The 21,774-nt window shown below is 38.2% G+C and overlaps 1 protein-coding gene across 2 annotated transcripts; it reads left to right on the forward strand.

Annotated features, from left to right (window-relative positions):
- The first annotated feature begins 3,608 nt into the window (after window positions 1-3,608).
- On the forward strand, window positions 3,609-10,119 carry pde9ac (phosphodiesterase 9ac). 2 transcript variants are annotated; one of them, XM_056441580.1, is made up of 18 exons: window positions 3,609-3,677; window positions 5,277-5,347; window positions 6,090-6,167; window positions 6,424-6,467; window positions 6,611-6,668; window positions 6,793-6,863; window positions 7,071-7,158; window positions 7,267-7,345; window positions 7,460-7,534; window positions 7,637-7,723; window positions 7,973-8,077; window positions 8,198-8,280; window positions 8,546-8,702; window positions 8,848-8,961; window positions 9,187-9,291; window positions 9,412-9,540; window positions 9,635-9,730; window positions 10,069-10,119. In XM_056441580.1, the coding sequence occupies exons 1-18, from the start codon at window positions 3,609-3,611 to the stop codon at window positions 10,117-10,119; spliced, it is 1,560 nt and encodes a 519-aa protein (XP_056297555.1). The 2 variants fall into 2 exon arrangements, with proteins under 2 accessions (XP_056297555.1, XP_056297556.1); XM_056441581.1 differs by having other exon boundaries at window positions 7,071-7,148; window positions 7,269-7,345.
- Window positions 10,120-21,774: the final 11,655 nt, after the last annotated feature.

The raw sequence follows: 21,774 nt of genomic DNA on the forward strand, positions 1-21,774 counted from the left end.
GTGTGATGAGTCTGGTGTGATTGCATAAGCAAATCAGATCCGCCTGGGGTTTTTTTTTTTCAGAGCTGCGCTTCGCCGTCTTTGTTCCATTTCAAACACAATTTATTCCCCAGTCGGCACACAGACTCATGAATAAGCATCACGTTAACACACACACGCACACACACACATACACGAGTGTGCGTGTACTCATTCATACTCGTGAAATGTACTCAGATGATGAAAGTGAAGCTCGGAAATTACTTCTCTATTTCGATGTCACATATTCTATTAGTTATACGGCTCTTTGCCATCAACAATACATACAAAATCACAAGTAAAACACATAGAACTACGAATGCTTTATATGTAGACTGTACCGATGTCTCCACAGCTGTGTTCTGGTAGCGCGTATAGTATGAAACATTTCATTTTCAGATGAATTTATACATGAGATTTCTTAAAACAGCTTCTTCACACCAGCCTGTGGACGTGAACTCCTCAGTATGAGAAGGTAACAACAGGTGGTCCCCATGTAGCGCGCAGGCTTTCATCTTTTTTTGGGTCGATGGATAACAAAACAGAAGATGAAGAAGAGAGTCTTACCGGGGTCTTCTCCCAGTTTCTACTCACTGTCACATTTTGTTCGAAAAATGCCTAATATTTTAATATTTACTTCATATTGTCATCCTGATTTTAAAATGAACTATAACTCTATACTCTGAACATAAAACTCATACTGTCTGACATTAAGGGAAACTAACACAGTACGCACATTTACTGTACTGTGCTAACAAGTTTGTTTTAATATATAAATTTTTTTTTTAAATAAATAAAACCATTCAGGCAGTAAGGGGTTAACTCGAGTATTTGCATGACTTTATACTCGAGTGTGTTTTTATCTTCGTCGCTTGTGACCTTTAAGATAATAACTTTCGAATGTTAATGCGTATTACGAGTGTATAAAATGCGACACATTGTTAAATATTAAACCAATGGTTCCCCTTTTTAATCTTTATAACGCTTAATAAAAAGAGTTTGGGCTGTTTTCACGTTATAAATATCTATGAGTTGTTCATAGATCCACTAAAGATATATTTCCCCTTTAAAAATCCCAGAGAGGGTTTTTATTACCGTCGCATTGAAAATGCAGAAGGTAATGTTTTGATCGCCGTGTATTTGTATGCGTGCGTGCGTGTTATTCGCATAAATCAAAAAGTATTAAACCGAATCGCATGAAATTTGGTGGGATGATTGGTTATTATCCGGGGACCATTTGAATAGATTTTGGGATCGATCGGGGCAAAGGTCAAGGTTAAGGTCATGAAAAGCTCAAAATCTTCTTTTTACCCAATTGGCATGCAACTAATGCCAAAATGTTCATAATTCAATGCCCAATCTTGTGATATGCAAAGGTATGCGCTCTACCGAGTGCCCGTTCTAGTTTAATTTTTTATTTACTTGGAATGTTTTAGGCCCAAACAAGTCAAAATGTAAATGGTTATTATTATTATTGCAGTATAAATGACCATATAGGTTACACATGCTATTTTACTGCATTATAAGTACATTTACCTTTTGATACTTCAGGTACATTTATCTGATGGCACTTCTGTTTTCTATGATTTTGATGTCAGAGATTGCACATGAATGTACAAATACTTCACTTATATCTAAATACTTCTTCGGCAGCCGCTGTCGAGGGATGACGTGAAGTCGTTTTTCATATCTCTAAAATTGTGTCGTGACGTGAAATAAAAAATGACACGACGATAAGATAAGTCATCGTGTCCACTTGGACCGTTCAGAAATTGTTGCTAAAAATAAAAATCTTCTCAAGTGTTCTGCTGCAACTCGTCTGACAAAACCACCTGCTGGACCTGGAGTGGACACCACGGGAGGGGATGAGTGGTCTGGGGGAGGGGGGGGGGGGTGACATACACACACACACACACACACAGAAAACTAGAAGGGCACTTTTAGACCTCCACCTTGGCTCACCTTTACACCAATTTTCATTACCCTGCTGACCAATGTATAGTTTTCATGTTTTTATATACTGTATATATATATATATATATCTATATATATATATATATATATATATACTTGCACATGTAAATAAGAAAGTATGTTTTAAATTATATATTAATACATAAGAAAGCTATGATAATCAATAAGGGGTGTTATTTTTGTCGTTGGGTGTATATGTATGTACGTGTGTATGTATGTGTATATATGTTTCATTTTGCCCTATTATATTTAATTTTTTTATGTTTATATCTGACATTTTGGTATTTGTTTTATGTCAATATATCTAAATGAACACATAAAAATAAGTGGAGAAAAATAATTATATATATTATGAAAAATATTATGGAGAATGTATTATGAAAACATCGCAGAAAGTGACACTAGTCACTGCGTAAGTGTATGATCACTGTATTATACCACTGACTGTAAGATGTGTAATGGTTATCAAAACTATGGGATGACTGGTATGAATGAAATGTAACCGATAAAAACACACACACAAAAAAGAAGCCTTGCATCGATTAAGACATTATGGGTTGTCTTTTCTTCTCCATAGTAACGGTACCCTGGCAACCGGTTTAGAGTGCCGGATATACTCATAGTACTCCATACCTCTTTGGCTCTCCATCACTTCCTCGCCTTCTAACATCACTCACCTCCTCTCTCTCTCTCTCTCCTCCCGTGGCTCGTCCTTTTGCATGTGGTGTGTATTTGTGTGTCTGCATGTGACTCAGCTGCATCCTCAGGACCTTCGGTCTCCACGGGGGGAAAAGCTGCACCGCTGACACTGTGAGTGCCGTTGCTTTTTGTCAATTAATATGACTGATATGTTTAAGACTGTGAACAGTTTTATATTGTTTTCTGTTGAAGAAAAAAGTTTGTGCAGTTTTTTTAATTATGTTTTTTTATATTTTCCCCCAGTAATATTTGTCTGTGTATTTTTAGTCAATTTTGTATTTATTTATTATTATTTATTTTTTTACATTTTCCAGAGTAGTATTTTCTTTATATTTTATTACATTTCTAATTTATTTTAAACTGTAAAAAAAATTCCAGAGAAATATTGTTCTAGATATTTTATTTAAAAAAAAGTTGTTTTTATCTTCTTGCAATCTTTTTGTAAATTTTCACGAGTAATATTTATCTAGATATCTTATTAAATTTCTTATTTATTTTAAACTTCTTGCAATGTTTTTTTACATTTTCACAAGTAATATTTTTCTATATATCTTAATACATTTCTTTTCTATTTTAAACTACTTGCAAGGTTTTTTTTACATTTTCAAGAGTAATATTTTTCTATATATTTTATTACATTTATTATTTATTTTAAATCTCTTGCAACGTCTTGATTAAGGTACTCAAATGCACTTTACAAATTATTATGTTGTTTAAAATGTGTGGACAGAAACCAATGCTGCCCTGCTGATGTTTTCTTCTCATGACTTTTGGTCTACACTCAGCTACATGTAACTACAAAAAATTAATTAGCGTTCTCCATTTATTGTTTATTTTCTATTGGCTCATCAGGTTTTTGATCAGGGGCTTCCAGCCACAATCTTTGCAGGTGTGTAAGAGAGGAGAGGGAGGTCGAGATGGGCTCCAGCTCCTCCTCTTATGCCCCAAAAACCATTTACCTGGATGTGGATGGGAAAGTGCAAAAGGTGGGTGAAAAGATGTTTATTATAGATATAATGTGACGATACACATTATGGAAATGCATTTTGCTGGGTGAAATATATATATATTTTTTTACGATAATAAGGTTAGCCTTCCTTTTTTAGGGAATATACTTTTCTATTGCCAACAAATAGAGTCATGTACTATTTGGGTTTGGAAATGAATAGAAATAAATAAAATAATTAATACAGACTTGATAAACATTTCACTTGCAGACCGTAAAGGTTTGTTGCACAACTATTTCTACAGTTTAAACATAAAAAAATAATGATTGATGGCGTCTAACTAACGTCAATTTAATTAATTAATTACATAATTAATATGGAGTATTTTGGCAATACAATCCAAAATATGTGTCAATTCATGCACTGGGGATCCACTAACTTTACGTTTTGGAATCTATTTAGTTATTACATTTTTAGACATCAATAATACTAAATTGGTTTAATTTCCAAGTCAACTATAACAAGATTAATTATGGCAATTAAAAATGGATTTTCTTGACTCACGTAGCGAGTATTCCCAGTGGCTGTTTGAGGAGGAGATCAGAGCAGGTAGCCATCTGACAGAAGGAAAACACCTGTTGCTTTCTGCTCTGTTGTACCATTGAAAATATGGATTTTGATCAATTTCCTACCTTTATTTTTATGAAAAACAGCAATTCAGCATAAATGAAAAATAACACGTCTAATGCAAAATTCAAATTGCAGTCATAAGACTACAAGAGCTCAGTGGTCATTTAAAATGAGAAATGGTTTGAGGCTTGAGATGCAAACATGCAGAGATACATGACACACACACACAGAGTTGAGATGCAGAGATACATGACACACACACACAGAGTTGAGATGCAGAGATACATGACACACACGCTGACCTGTGTGATGGAGAGCGCTTCAAGTAGAGAGCTGCCGATGACACATGTCTGTTGAAGAGCCCCGAGCCCACGGCCTGAGTGTTTGTCTGCTACACCTGCTTCCTTCGAGACGCAGTTCGATGCCCGCTCTCCCCATTAGTTGCATGTCGAAGTGTCCTTGAGCAAGACACTGAACCCTCAGTTGCACCCCGGGCGCTTCCTTAACAACGAAGAATAGGTTGAATGCACTGTGGGATCAATAAAAGTGTACATTAAAAACAATGACATTATTAAACTGGGCAGTTTGAAACTGTCTCCTTCTCACACTCCAGCTGTCCATTTCCTTCTCTCACTGGTCTCCTTGGTGACTTGACCTCAATCAACCACACAGTGAGCCGACCCCTCACTTGACCATCCGCTATGATTTGATTGTCTGAAGAAAAGAAGAAAAAACTTGAAACTTGATACCTTCCCACCTTGTAGGGACATCGAGTCCTCATAAACCACCTCTGTGTGCAGGTCCTCCTTTAACCACACACACACACACACACACACACACACACACACACACACACACACACACACTGCGTTGGGTATGTAAGTAGGCCGAATGTTAGGTTTACTAATGTTACGAGACGAGATGATACATAATACATACTAAAAAGTTCATCCCATGTAACAACCTTCACCCATCATCTCCATTATGTATATAACGTGTTGCCCCCAGGTGGTGTTCAGCGGTCACTGCAGCGCCTTCGACATCAAGGAGCTGCTGTGTTCCTCATCCAATATTCCGAGGTTTGTCGTTTTTGTTTGCTAATATATTTAACCCTTGTGTTGCCTTCGGGTCATTTTGACCCGATTCAATGTTTCACCCTCCTGTCGCCTTCGGGTCAATATGACCCGATTCAATGTTTAACCCTCCTGTTACCTTTATATTTACTAACATATTTTACCCTTGAGGTCAATATGACCCCAGCTATTAAAATCTCCAGAAAATTATTAGAATTAATATTGTTTTCCAAGTTTAAGTGTGAGGTACTTTATGTTTGTTTGTTGACTCCCGAAAGAACACCGACATTAAACATTGAATCGGGTCAAAATGACCCGAAGGCAACACAAGGGTTAAGAAAATTATTTAATATATGTTTAAAAAGTTTCCCATGAAGCTGCATAACAATGTCGCACAACATAGCAAGATTAGGGTGCAGGAAAATGGCCGATGACATACAACGAGCGTCTGCATGTAACAGACATGCACACCAAAGCAGACCATAATAAAGTATAAAAGCAAGATCATTATCATCATATTTAATTCGGTTGTGTACCTACATTGAGGAAAATAAATGTGTCAACCCGTAGTTATTCTTTGTATGGAGGAGATGATATAGTCTTGACACCGTGAATATTTGTACATTTTCTAATAGCTTTCATTTCATAAACAAGGATCATTTATGTTCATCTCTTATGTGAATACATATTAAGGAAAGTGAATAAAACTCAGATGATTTCTACTTTTCCTCTGATCCTGTCACCGCAGGAACACTGCCATCATGATGGTGGACCTAGAAGGAGCGCTGGTCTCCATAGATCCCACCATGCCCACCAACTCTCCAAAGTAACATACCAGTATTATTATCATATTGTATTTGTACAGATATGCCAGAAATGTACACTTCATTTGATGTCATCTTTTTTTCTAAACATCCACCCCAACCCAGGGGTGTTTTCTTCAAACTCCCAATTATATTCACACAACAGCTGACTGAATTAACCATGAGCACGAATTGCTCCATCAAAATGAAAAAAATAATACAAATACATGGTCAAACTGATTGAATCATAATAATAATTCCATCCTGATTTCCTCACAGCTCTCTGTACAAGGTTGTCCCTCTGTCGACTGGTCAAATTGGAGGTACAGCTACAACAACTTTATTTTATTTTCACTCTACCTAACACATGACACGTCTACTGGGAAAGTAATAACGAGCTTGAAAATATAAATGTGGACAACGTAAATGCTTTCGTGATGATTTATGTGTGTATGTTTCATCTCAGTGGAGAAAGAGGACATGTTTCAGAACGTGTTGTCCCAGGTGGCTGATCAGTTCAGCAGGTAACGCCTCAGAAGCCTTCTCACACACACCTCACACACACATTTCATCCCAGTTTCATTCGTGTCGTGATTAGCAACGCACCGTGTAAATTGTGTGTCGCTTTTCTCCTCTTTGTCCTCACAGAGCCTTTCGCATTAACGAGCTGAAGACTGAGGTCACCAACAGGCTAGCGATGCTGGAGAAGAGAGTGGAACGTACGTGGTATATTTTTTTTAATTAAAAGATCAAAGTGATGCGATTTTCTTTAGTCACAAAAAGCTATTTCGATAAAAAGTCAGCATAGACCATTTTTTGGGCGGTTGGGCGTGAACATTTTCCTTTCTCCAAAGTGGGGCACGACAGAAAAAGCTTTTGAGAACCTCTAATGCTCTAATGCGATATTTCCTGCCATGCTTTTTCAGTGGAGGGCCTGAAGGTGGTGGAGATCGAGAAGTGTAAAAATGATCTGAAAAATCTACGGGATGAGATGACTTCAAGAGGTGCTGGCAGGTGAAATGAATGGGAAGTTGGACAATAGATTTGACAGATTTCAACCGAAACCAAATCCGGTAAAAAAAATTATCTTTTTGGGGGGGATTTCTTTCCTTTTAAATTCAGAGTAAACTGTTCGTGCAAATACAACTTTGACGATGGGAAGAAGGTCACTCCGAGACGAGATGTCCCCAATTACCCAAAAGTATGTCCACTGGAACTATTACTTTAAGTACTTATTCGAAAAAAAAGCTTTCTTCTTGAATATTTACAGCCTCTTTTAAAGTTCTGACGGACTTCGTTTATTTGGCATTTACAGTACACGCTGTCTCAGGAGACTGTGGAGGCGCTCAAGAAGCCAACATTCGATGTCTGGCACTGGGAACACAACGAGGTTGGTAGACTCTGCCGCTTCATAACTCAATCAAACATTTCCATTCCATGTCATCCAAGTGATTGAAGTCTGAATGTCTGTTCTCCTCCTTTGTGGCTGCAGATGCTAAGTTGTTTGGAGTACATGTACCATGACTTGGGACTGGTGAAGGAATTCAACATGAACCCCATCACACTCAAACGCTGGCTGGTACAGTACCAATATTCACATGGATATACTGTATACGCACATAGATATACTGTATACCACCATCCACATGTATATACTGTATATGCACATTGATGTACAGTATAGCGCCATGCACATGGTGCAGATTCCCAAAAAGCTTTTACTTGCTAATATCAATGTTCTTACACAGATAAGTAAATCATTTGAAAATCATACAATGCTGGAAATAATTTTGATTTGCGACTCATGATGAATTATCTTGTCTTCCAGTTGGCAATTCAGGACAACTACCGCAGTAATCCTTTCCACAACTTTCGCCATTGCTTTTGCGTGAGTCAGATGATGTATGGCATGATTAACCTCTGCAACCTCCAGGTTTGTGTGTGTTCATGACCATTTTTTATAAGTCGTATTTTAGTTTGTAATATCAGACGACGAATTTCCTGAACGGACATTTTTCAATTTCAATTAACTTTGATTCACACTGTTGTCCAGGATAAGATGACTCTCACAGATATGGGTATTCTAATGACAGCTGCAGTGTGTCACGACCTAGACCACCCTGGCTACAACAACACGTAAGACTCCCTCTTCTGTACGTAAGTGTGTTCACTGTAGATCACTGCAGATCGACCCCGTTATGTTTTTGACATCCTTTGCACAACACTGTGGTCAATGAACTGTGAAACTAGTTCAGCATGGAGAGAGTCCAGGTATGAAAACAGCCTGGTTCAGATTAGAGTGTTGTTTTGGTTCTGGGTTTTTCGGCAGTGCTCATATCAGACAAGCTTCATTGAAATATACTATCAATCTATCCATTCACCCGTGTCATCCATCCATCAGATACCAAATCAATGCCCGCACAGAGCTGGCCGTTCGCTACAACGACATATCTCCCCTGGAGAACCATCACTGTGCAGTGGCCTTCCAGATCCTCTCTCTTCCCGAGTGCAACATTTTTGCAAATGTGGATCTGGAGGCGTTCAAACAGATCCGGCAGGTGAGATGTAAATTCAAGACGAGCACGCTGAGCTTTATCTTAATTATACACAGTCTTGTCACGCATTGACATATTATTCTGAAGACAATTTTGACTTTAAATGTGAGTATGTGACAAACTGACTTTGTTTTTTTTATATTTCAAGTCAATTATCACCCTCATTCTGGCCACCGACATGGCCAGACACGGGGAGATACTGGAGTCCTTCAAGCAAAAGGTGGACAGCTTGGACTTCACCGTCGAAGAGCATATGACATGCGTATGTACACGAGATCACGTTGCATCACTGCTCGACGTCAGCTGTTTACTGTAGATGAACATGCAAGACATCAACATAAGCAGGCCTTTATCTATTGGGCGTGTTGTAGATTGTATTCGTGTAATTGTGGTAAATAGTCACAGAAACACAGTCGATGCTGTATGGCTTCTTTATCCTGTGTTTTTCGTGTTGTGTGTATGTTCATACATGTGCGTGTGTTTTCAGCTGAAGATGGTTTTGATCAAGTGCTGTGACATTTCCAACGAAGTGAGGCCAACGGAGGTCGCTGAGCCATGGGTCGACTGCTTATTGGAGGAGTACTTCATGCAGGTGACCTCAGCCAAAGCCATTTTTGAAAGCCATTGTCTATTTCCGTCAAGGTGAAGTACGATTGTGTTTCATTGTGAGCAATAGCTTAAATGAATAAATTCCTACTTATGTGCCTCCCAGAGTGACAGGGAGAAGTCTGAGGGCCTCCCCGTGGCTCCCTTCATGGACAGAGATAAAGTCACCAAACCCACCGCTCAGATCGGATTCATCAAGTTTGTCCTCATCCCAATGTTTGAGACTGTCATGAAGGTAGGACAACATGTGTGTGTGTGTACAAATGTGTTCCTTTACCAGGACACACACATTGGTTATTAATGAATGTTCTTACTGTGGCATCCAACAGCTTTTTCCTCAGATTGAGGAGATCATGGTTCAACCTTTGAGAGATTCGCGTGACCACTATGAGGAGCTGAAACAGATCGACGATGCCATGACAGAGGTATAACCTCTTTTATAGTATTCTATCTGTCTGGCTATCGGCACAATCATACTTTTATTCAAACCACACATAACTTTTTTGTTTTACTCTACTATTTTCAAAGTATGTCTCAAACTACATCACCTGTTGATTTCCACCTGACACTCTTCACATGTCGTTGAGCCCGTGTGGAATACCAAATAACATTGACTGTAAGTACCTTCAAGGATCGTCTGGCCTTGAAGGTACCTACAGTAAGCAGAGTGTAGAAACAATGGCAGAAATACTTGTTTCCCGCTTTTAGAGGAAGATATGTAGAACCACTTGCTAACACAAAGGTGTGTCTTTTGTTCAATGAGGCACAGAAGAAAAAAACTGAAAATGTGTCATTAGGCGGGAAGAAGAAGTAAGCTCTGCAATGAGTGAGTGCTGTGGTATCTGTGTAAGTAAAAGCCACTGACTCCTTGGTTGTGCTTTAGTGTTTAGTGTTAGTGTCATGAGTGCACTCTGTCTCTGCCTCTCTCTGGCATTTCTGCACAGCAACTCTTCTTTCTAGTGAACTCTACAAAAGCCACACCTTTAAGAATGTGTAGCATTTTCATCACTTTGGATTTGCCTTTTTAATAGTTGCACTAAAGTTCAGATAAATGTAATCACAAAAAGGGAAACCAAGGGGATGATCAAATGTAGTTGACTCAAGCTAAATTGGCTCAGCTTGAGAAATTCTTAGAGTGCTAAGGTCTTGGCTTTGTAGAAGCCAATCGGCTTTGAAAGATAATGTCAGCGACCTACGAAGATAGAAACATAAGCTTCTCTTTGATTCCCTTGGATCTCGGTAAAATGTCATGCCAGAATACGACTTCATTTGCTGTCGTCTCGGCTGGAAACATAGTGATGAAATTGTCACTCATTTTGTATTTTTTTTCTTTAACACCATCTTACCTTTTATATACAATAACAAGAAACAACATGTTCTGCTTATGAAATTAAACGACAAGCCTCTTTTTCTGTAATTTGACATTAACATTGTCCAGTTGTTGACACTATACACGCTGTGACTAAGTTTTGACTTTCCTCAGAGGAATGTCAATTCTCACTCACAGCTCTAAGGCAAATTCAGTCCAATAGACTTTATCTGTGGTGGACGATAACCACCTAAATGTTGGTCAGACATGGTTTGCACTGATCTAGGTACAGCTCTTTTTCACTGAGTTGTCTTTTAAACTTTCGATTCAGTAGCGTCCCACTGCAGAGCTACAGGCTGGGACCCATCTCCATCACCAGAACCCATGGTGGGAAATCCATTCATTACATTTACAGTTAACTTTATTATATTGGGCAGTGTATTGTTGTATGGCGCTTATTGTTAACAAATAAAGAAGCCTACTGAGCATAATATTCAACACATTGTATCGTGTCCATACAGTGATGAAACTTAACATGTAAGTACATTTATTTAAATGCAATTTGGTCATACTAACTGATTTACTTATTTCCATTTTATGCAACTTTATACATCTAATCCACTACATTTCAGAGGTAAACATTGTACTTTTAACTCCACTTACTTTATTTTACATTTAAAGTTACTAGCCACTTTTGATATATAAAAAAGGGTATGCTTATTTAATATGAATCAGTAGCCTAGTATAGTAGAATACAAAGTATGACCAATACATTGATAAACTACAACATTGAAATGTATTTGTTAGTAAAACATAAATAAATTAACGAGCCATTCTGCATACTGAGTACTTTTAGTATACATTTTGCTGGTACGACTTATGTACTTTACTTCAGTAACATTTTGAATTCATGACTTCATAAACTTCAGTATTTCTACTTTTATTGAAGTAAAGGATCTGAGTACTTTTTCCGTACATCCCATCATGCCCATACCACACAACCTACAGCAATAACACGAAGGTAAAAGTCCTTATGTCGTTAGCAAGCTAACGTTAACATTGGGACATCAACAGGAAGAAAAAGAAAAAAAATGGTGCCAAATAATTTCAGCATTTAACATAAAGGTTGTTGCAAGTTATTTGCAGCTTAACTTTAACGGTGCAGTCATTTCAACATATTAAATCTAGGGTTGGTGATTTTGAGAAACTAGCAAGAGCATGCTAGATTTAAGAAAAAATAATCCAACCGAAAAAAACCTGCCCAGTGTTGCCAACTCTTCTCCAAAGAAAGTAGTTAGCAGCGCTCGCTCAAAAGTTTGGTAATCTAGTGGGAAAGTTGCCTAGTCAGCAATACCGCCCGGCCCTCGAGGCCTCTCCCTCCAAATCTACTCCCCGAAAAACGTAAACAACTGACATTGCTGTCGTTAGCACTCACAGCTTTCAAGCTAGCAGCTTGCGGAAGGCTCGAGACGTGCAATGAGTGCGCAGGCAGAGTGCACGCAGGCAGGTGTTGAGACAGACAGGCAGGTGTTGAGACAGACAGGCAGACAGACAGACAGACAGGCATGTCCAATGCCAACTCTAGCTTTAAGCTTGGACTGTTTACCTCGGTGTTATCGCTCAAGGTTGTGTGGGTTTTTGCACGCGATCGCGTCTTGATGATCATCTCTGGCTGCACTATTTCATCCAGGAAATGGTCCGACGGAGAGAGGTGGGCCCCGAGACCTGGAGCTCTGCAGCTAGACCCCCTTCTCCTTCGTTTTTGAAGTTTCATCTTGAACCGCTGTGTCTTTTTTCCCTTTCCTAATCTAAGTGTTTTTTTATTTGATTGCAGGGGTCTTCTTTTGTGATCCCACTCAGGAAAGACTTTTAAACATGCGATTAAGGCTTTCGGCGACGACATTCTGCGCGGCGTTGTGAAGGTGACAGATGGATCAGGATCAGTATGGAGGGAAAAGAGATTGCTTGGCTACAAACTGAACTAAATGTAGGGGTTGAGGTTGCATATCTTGGACTTTGACTTAGACTTTAGCATTAAATGTAACAGAGAGGGACCTCTCCGTATATATGTATGGTTTTTATGTTCTCTCTACTCTTGTTCAAGAGTTTGATGGACTAATTTCTCCAACAAAAACTACTTATTTAAATACTAATACGGATTTGACTGCAGAATTGAATTAATGGAAATTATTTTCCACAAACAGTAATTACCTTCGCATTGAAAATGCGGAAGGTTATGTTTTGATCGCCGTGTATTTATTTATTTATTTATTTATTACCTTTGCATTGAAAATGCGGAAGGTTATGTTTTGATCGCCGTGTATTTATTTATTTATTTATTTATTACCTTCGCATTGAAAATGCGGAAGGTTATGTTTTGATCGCCGTGTATTTATTTATTTATTTATTACCTTCGCATTGAAAATGCGGAAGGTTATGTTTTGATCGCCGTGTATTTATTTATTTATTTGTATGCGTGTTATTCGCAGAACTCAAAAAGCATTGAACCGAATCGCATGGAATTTGGTGGGATGATTGGTTATTATCCGGGGACCATTTGATTAGATTTTGGGATCAATCGGGTCAAAGGTCAAGGTCAAGGTCATGGAAAGGTCAACATCTTTTTTTTTTTACCATAGCACGATACATTTGTGTCCAATTGGCATGCAACTAATGCCAAAATGTTCATAATTCAATGCCCAATCTTGTGATATGCGAAGGTATGCACTCTAGTTTATTTCTTTATTTGTATGCGTGTTATTCGCGTAACAAAAAAAGTTTTAAACCGAATCGCATGAAATTTGGAGGGATGATTGGTTATTATCCGGGGACCATTTGATCAGACTTTGGGATCGATCGGGTCAAAGGTCAAGGTCAAGGTCATAAAAAGGTCAAAATCTTCTTTTTACCATAGCACGGTCAATTTTTATCCAATTGGCATGCAACTAATGCCAAAATGTTCATAATTCAATACCCAATCTTGTGATATGCGAAGGTATGCACTCTACTGAGTGCCCGTTCTAGTTATATCGTGTATTTATTTATTTATGTATTTATTTATTACCTTCGCATTGAAAATGCGGAAGGTTATGTTTTGATCGCCGTGTATTTATTTATTTATTACCTTCGCATTGAAAATGCGGAAGGTTATGTTTTGATCGCCGTGTATTTATTTATTTATTTATTTATTACCTTCGCATTGAAAATGCGGAAGGTTATGTTTTGATCGCCGTGTATTTATTTATTTATTTGTATGCGTGTTATTCGCAGAACTCAAAAAGTATTGAACCGAATCGCATGGAATTTGGTGGGATGATTGGTTATTATCCGGGGACCAGTTGATTAGATTTTGGGATCAATCGGGTCAAAGGTCAAGGTCAAAGGTCATGAACAGGTCAAATCTTCTTGAATGGCATGAAATTTGGTGGGATGATTGGTTATTATCCGGGGACCATTTGATTAGATGTTGGGATCAATCGGGTCAAAGGTCAAGGTCAAGGTCATGGAAAGGTCAACATCTTTTTTTTACCATAGCACGATACATTTGTGTCCAATTGGCATGCAACTAATGCCAACATATTCATAATTCAATGCCCAATCTTGTGATATACGAAGGTATGCGCTCTACCGAGTGCCCATTCTAGTTGATCATTTATTTATTTTTTCCCAGTAGAAGAATAAAATGCACCAAAGTAGGATATTTTCACCTAAGTGTTTTCCCAAAGAAAATAATGCAGCTTTACTTTACGTTCACTCCCAATGAGCAGTTAAATTAAACCATCAAGTCTTTGTGTTCTCCTTCCTTAATCAATACTGTTGTTATCAACACCGTTCAATAAAATAAAGCCACACAAAGTCCCAAGGATTTGCACACATGTACTGTAAAATGCAATAGATGTAAAACTGTGTTTTTTATGTCTGTTCATCTGTCACAATCTTTAAAGCTAAAGGTTAGACAACACACATGTCAGAGGGGCTTTCCATTGTAACTCAGTCACTTCATTTAATAGAAAATATTTTAAAACAACAAATGTTGACCAAGATTTGTTTGAGAAAAATTCAAGAAAATACACAATTAGCCTGATATGGACCTTACAATGGGAACATTGACTTGTCAGTCTAGAGTTGAGATTGTTTTTCATATTTTTGCAGATTACTGACACATGCTGTTAATTCCATGACAAACAATTGTGGTCACATTTCACCTGTGATTATTGGATTCAGCTCATTATCATCTTCACCTAAAAACAAGACTTATTTGTGTTGTGTGTCGCATTATAATCTGATTATCTCTCCCATTTGACCCCCAGGTGTAAGACTGCATGATCTTAAAATCATTCATTCACAGTTTCACACGGCTTCATCCTGACATACATTTTATTGCTTCATGTTAGACTCGAGAGCTGAAAATGTGTTGAAATATGAGCAGATATCCGACAAGGTGCCACTTATCTCCGCCCGAACCACAGCTTCCCTTCCAGCGATATCAGATCTGGGTGGTTTTCCTCCAGTGTTTTTATTACCGTGCGTTTTTTAACCAATATTTTGGCAATAACTCCAGAGTGATTATTTCCTCACCTGTCGGCTGAATACCACCTGCATAGCTCGGATAAAATCATCATCATAATAATACAGGGTAATGAATGAAACACCAAAGACTTTATTTGTGCTGCATATTTCTTTTCTTTTCTATTGTTAGGTTTGTTTGTGCATTACAAAATCAAGTAGGAGAATTAATAAACGTCAATTTCACTCCTCTTAGTCTGGTGTTGATTAAAACTCACGACGTATTTACCCCGTTGATGGTCCGATGTTCTTTTGATTGAACGTGAACTTCTTTTTTTTCGTGTGCATTCTGCTGCAATCCCAAATTGTAAGTTGATGATCTCAAAGCAATAAAAAAATAAAAAATGAAACCATATGTGTGTTGATGTTGAAAATGAAGAGAGAAAGTACGTGCACATATTTGATGACCACAGAGGTCAGGGCGACGGCCCCTAGTCATTAGTCCCTGTGATCTTGGTTTGGGACGGGACGGGGATGACGGGTGTGAGTGTGCACACAGAAAAGTAATGGTTCTTAAATGGTTCTTTAAAAGGCTTTGTGGTTCTACGAAGAACCATCACCAACTGAAGAACCATTTTTTCGTGTGAGGCATCATTATAGGTTCTTTGAAGAACTCTTTAAGGATATGGTTCTTTAAAGAACCTTGGTTTGAAAGTTTTTTGTGGAACCAAAAATGGTGCCTTAAAGAACCCTGGACGGAAAGGTTCTTTGTGGAACCAGAAATGGTGCCTTAAAGAACCAGTTTTAAAGGTTCTTTGAGACACCTTTATAGGTTCTTTGAAGAACCCTTTAAGGAAATGGTTCTTTAAAGAACCCTGGTTTGAAAGGTTCTTTGAGGAACCACAAATGGTACCTTAAATAATCATTTTTGAAGGTTATTTGAGACACCTTTATAGGTTCTTTGAGGAAATATTTAGGGATCTATTTCTTTAAAGAACCATGATTTGAAAGGTTCTATGTGGAACCAGAAATGGTGCCTTAAAGAACCATGTTTTTAAGGTTCTTTGAGACACCTTTATAGGTTTTTTAAAGAACTATTTAGGGAAATGATTCTTTAAAGAACCCTGGTTTGAAAGGTTCTTTGTGGAACCAACACTGGTTCTTCTATGGCATCCCTCTGAAGAACCATATTCGGTTCCAGATGGCAACCTTCATGTTTCTGTGTGTAATTACCTTCTCCACATAGCGTGACAGACTGTATTGACATTTCCCTGCAGGAATGCTCTGCTCAAACAACATATGTAATATATATTATCTTATCACACAATGGAGCTGCACATGAAGATTAAAGGACAATTTAAACTGAGTTTCCTCAGAACAAGTTGAGACCATGTGCACTATACTTTGATTATATATGAATGCAGAAAGGGTTTTTTCTTTCACGCCATGTTTGATCTTCTTTCCAGGATCTCATGACCTCTTCACATTTCCGTTCACCCAAAAAAAAGATGAATGACTCAACTTGAGAAACCCAAGAGACAGTTAGATGTGTTCATCGGAGCAACGCTAATTAGAGCGACTGATATCTAAAACCCTTTTGTCGCCCTCTTTGCCTGAAGGCTGGGCGTCACGTCGTGTTTAACGGACACAATACTTCAATGGGCCACGTTTGTTCGATGGAGAAGTGGATACGGTATTTCTTACAAATGCACCTTGATGGCCCGTTAAATGAGCGTTTTCTTTTTCTTTCAATAGACTCGCACGATAGCGTGCCAAGGAAAGCGAGCCAGATATTCGATCAGGGTATTTGTGACATTATATCCATAGTCAGGATAGCAGCAGATTTATTTACATGTTATAGTAATTAATTAAAACATTTTGACTTTTTTTTAACACCCACGAAAATGTTAATTTCTATACTAGATATAAACTAAAATCTATCATAATTCATATTTAAATGGCGTCGCTTGCCACGGGTCTCGTTCTTCCTTAATCAGGAATCTTTTTGAATTTTGAGCCTGGTCGTGTAAGGAAGTAAGTAAAGTAAGTAAAGTTTATTTATATATTGGACAAAGTGTCACATGGTGCAGTACAGCAATGCAAAGCATTTTGATGCATGGAGCATATTGGTGTAGTCTGTGTGATACTTTCCTCATATTCATCTAAGTATTAAAGGGTCTTTTTTTCACCTTATTGGGGGCATAAGAGTAGAAATGTAATCTTTAATTTTTCAGTATTTGTTAAATGTCCTTTCTTCTCTTTCTGGTGTCCTTGAGATTGCTGTTTATTTTTTAATTGAGTTAATTCAGCTCTTTATTGTCAAAACAATGTGCCTTTACGATTTGATTCCAAGTGGCATTAAGTTTGTTTTCACTTGAATGAATTATTAAGAAGGAAAATATTTTTGCAAATGCTTCCCTCCTCACAGAGGCTTATGAGCACTGTACAGCGAGGGGCCTCCGGCAGCTTTAACGGACTTTAACCCACGAGCACGTGTCTGCACTGGTGTCTCACACATGCTGATTCACAAGCAGGAGAAAGTAAAAAAATTAAATTAATATACTTTTAGAAGTCAACAGGTCATTTAAACCAATTTAAGTCCTTTCATATAGTTGTTTTGCAAAGTGATAAAGACGTATACAGGAATGTGAGAGAGAAACACATCACGTATGTTGTGTGTACAGTGATATTGTAATATATAATTGTCATAAATATTTTAGCCAATTGTACATTATTACGTTGAATTAAATATATGTATTTATTTAATTTATAAATGTTTTTATTATAGTTATTATAATTCTAATAATATATTAATTTGTATAAAAATATAATAAAATTTAAATGAATAAATGTATATTATATATATTATATTATATATATTTATAATATTTTTTATATAAATATAATATAATTTTATAAACGTATTTATTAATTTAATAAATGTATAAATAAATATAAAAAACATTCAGCTGGGAAAGCAGCACTTTAATCATGTTCTCTTAATCTCTCAATTGTTCTATTCCAGTCACAAGAAACTGTAACGCCCTGTTGTGCTGTGTCTCCTGTGTTCTGTGTCTTCTCTATTTCTTTTCTGTGTCTCCTCTGCCTCCTTGATTGGTTAATTCCCTTCACCTGCCCTCAGCCACTCTTGTCTCGTTAGTGTCTCATGCCGTACACCTGTGTTTCCCCCCTATATATTGTGTCAGTCTTTCACTTGTCTCCTGCTGGATTGTTGTCTTTAGTTCCGTCTTCCTGCCTGTTTTAACCTCCGATTCCATGCCTGCCGACTTTTTCCTTTTTTTGGAACTTTTTCCCTCATTAAAGATATTTTTTTGTTATTCATATCGAGTCCGGTCCTGTTTCTCTGCACCTGAGCCTCACCCCGTGACAAACCCGTGACAGGAACCGTTAAAACATTTCTGTAAAGAAGTCGTACCTTTCAAGCGTGTTCTGCGGGGGGGGGTTTTCTCATCAGAATAAATAGTTTTTCAAATAAAGACTTTTGACTAAAAACTAGTAAAATTACATTATCTGTTTATTTTGTATTTCTTCTTCTCTAACTGAAGACTTTCCCGGATCAGACACACACACACCGTGGGGAATTCCTCCCAGCATGTCGTCTTCTAGGAGTAAAGGAAAAATGACATGTGTGCGATGACTCCACTCTGACTCTCTACCAGCTGTTTTGCTGCCTCGATGTTCATCAATCTGTTCTTAATCACGGAGCTCCAGTTAGTTTTTTCCACAGGATTCAAATGAACCGAACTCGCAGGCCGACGGATGCTGTATAAACACATCTCTGTTTATCTTTGGTCAGCCATGGATTGGACCCGTGGCGTTGGTCAGGGGGGGGGGGGGGGAATGAGTCAGCCACACAGGCTTTGACTGCTGACCGGACACCAGCGAAGCCCGGGGCCTCGTTTCATGAGAGCAAACAACGCACGCAGACACAAAGCCCGACGCCACATGCGTGAAAGGGAGAGAGGCCGTTAACATCGTCGGGGGGGGTGTATCACATCCGCCGGGACTCCCACGTTCGCAAGAATGCCCCGGCTCCTTGTTTGGACTGTGAGGAGGACTCGCTGCTCCATTTACTGGAGACGGTTAACATCCCTCCAACAAGAATGGAGAGAGGTCAAAGGTCAGCAGGGAGACTTAACCCCGACATTCTGCCTCTGCATTGCTGTGTCAAGAGACGGCTCAGTGGCAGGAAGAAAATCACAGCACCTAAACAACACACACACACACACACACCCTCTCTCTCTCTCTCTCTTAATCTCTCTCTCTTAATCTCTCTCTCTCTCTCTCAATCTCTCTCTCTCTCGCTCTCTCTCTCTTTCTCTATCTCTCTCTCTCTCAATCTCCCTCTCTCGCTCTCTCTCGTGCTCTCTGTCTCTCTCAATCTCTCTCTCTCTCAATATTTCTCTCTCAATCTCACTCACTCTCTCTCTCTCTCTCGCTCTCTCTCAATCTCCCTTTCTCTCACTCTCTCTTTCTCTCAACCTGTCTCTCTCTCAATCTCACTCACTCACTCACTCTCTCTCTCTCTCTCTCTGTCTCTCTCCGTCATGTCCCTGTTAATGTGTTTGGTCTAGTTTTATTAATGACTCAATCTAAAATCGTACAAACTGGATTAGCAGCTAACGTTCTTCTTCACAGGCTGAGCCAGAGGCCGTTGAGACACATGAACTACCTGTCTTATTATTACATGTCATGCCCAATGTCTCCATGGAGTGATACCAGCAGAACAAGAGTACGGCTCATTTAAGTGAGAAACACGAGGCTCGTACTCTTTAAAGTTGGTTTACGATCAGCATTTCTTACCTGAACACGCTGTGCTGAAACAATACGTAAAATGGATTCATTACTTTCAGGTGACTGAAGGTTTTTACTATCAATCGAGTAAATATTGAAGGATTTGATTTCCAACGAGCTAAGTATTCATTTCTTGCATATTGCTGGTGTTTAATTAGTATCCTCGACTTTCTCGGCTTCTGTTTCCGGTGATTCATTTCAGAGAATCGCTGCTATGCCTGGATGCTCGGTGGACTTCTGGAAATGTTTTGGTTTTTTGGGTCAGTATTATGAAAAAGCGGAACTTTATACAGATTCTGTATTTCATGGTTGCAAAAATAATAGAAAAAAATAACTAAATAAAATACATAAACATATATATATATATTTTTATATATATATTACTATGTACATAGATATATAGATATATCTATATATTAATATATATATTAATATTATTTATACATATATATATATATATTTATTTTTTATTTGTATATTTTATATATATATATATATATAAAATATACTAAATTAGATATATACATATATATATATTAGGGCTGTCAGCGTTAACGCGTTAATCTATGCGATTAATTTGGCCGCGTTAACGCACTAAAATATTTTAACGCAATTAACGCGTTTTTTTTTTTTTTTTTTTAAACCGCGGCAGTACGGTTTGACACTGTTTCCGTTTTTAAAACAATCATTTCTCCGCGAAAATAAGGAGCAGAAATCAGTTTAACTCGTGGATGAATCAGTCGGGTTTCCTCCTGCTCCTCCTTCCTCCCGTCTCCCCCTCTGATACACAGAGGAACGGAGGGGCGACGTGTCGGGTGACGCGGCGCGGAAAGACCGCGACACACGAAACCTTCAACGTGATTGGTCAATCCGTTTGTCTGTCAACATTTCGGGGGAAAAAAAACCAATGAACATTCAGTAAATCACAAAGGACCTCCCACCTCACAGGTTAGGCTCATTTAGCAGCCTGTCAGTCAGAGAACCAGAGGACACGGCGCGAGGACAATGAGGCTCATTTCAGAGCTGAGATTGTTCTGGAATGTTTGATGTATAACACGTGGGGGTGTGTCACATGCAAAAGACTTTAAACGGTGAATTTAATTTATTTTGTAAAATGTATAAAATGAGCCCAGCCTCCAGAGGGTTAACGTGACATATTTGAATGTCAGTCAGTTACCAAGGCCACTGATTCTGCTGCTGTTCAATGTTAAAGATGACAGGACCAATGGGGTCTCAATATACTTCTTTTTTTTTACTAATCTGATGTTTCACTGAAGAAACAATTTATCATCCACGATATTAAATACCTCGCTGGCACTTTATAGGTAGGAGCCTCTTTGAAAACACAGCTCTGTGTGAAGTTTTGTCTTTAAAAAGAAGGGAAACACTTTTAACCCTTGTGTTGCCTTTGGGTCATTTTGACCCGATTAAATATTTAACCCTCCCCCCGCCTTTGGGTCATTTTGACCCGATTCAATGTTTCACCCTCCTGTTACCTTTATATTTACTAACATATTTTACCCTTTGGGTTCAATTTGACGCCAGCAATTAAAACCTCCAGAAAATTATTAGAATTAATATTGTTTTCCAAGTTTAAGTGTGAGGCACTTTATGTTTGTTTGTTGACTACCGAAAGAACACCGACATTAAACATTGAATGGGGTCAAATTAACCTGAAGGCGGCAGGAGGGTGTAATATTGATTCGGGTCAAAATGACCCGAAGGCAACACAAGGGTTAAACGGTGAATTTAATTTTTTTTGTAAAATGTATAAAATGAGCCCAGCCTCCAGAGGGTTAACGTGACATATTTGAATGTCAGTCAGTTATCAAGGCCACT

The sequence above is a fragment of the Pseudoliparis swirei genome, chromosome 20 (genome assembly GCF_029220125.1).
Source record: "Pseudoliparis swirei isolate HS2019 ecotype Mariana Trench chromosome 20, NWPU_hadal_v1, whole genome shotgun sequence".
In the NCBI taxonomy this organism is placed as follows: domain Eukaryota; kingdom Metazoa; phylum Chordata; class Actinopteri; order Perciformes; family Liparidae; genus Pseudoliparis; species Pseudoliparis swirei.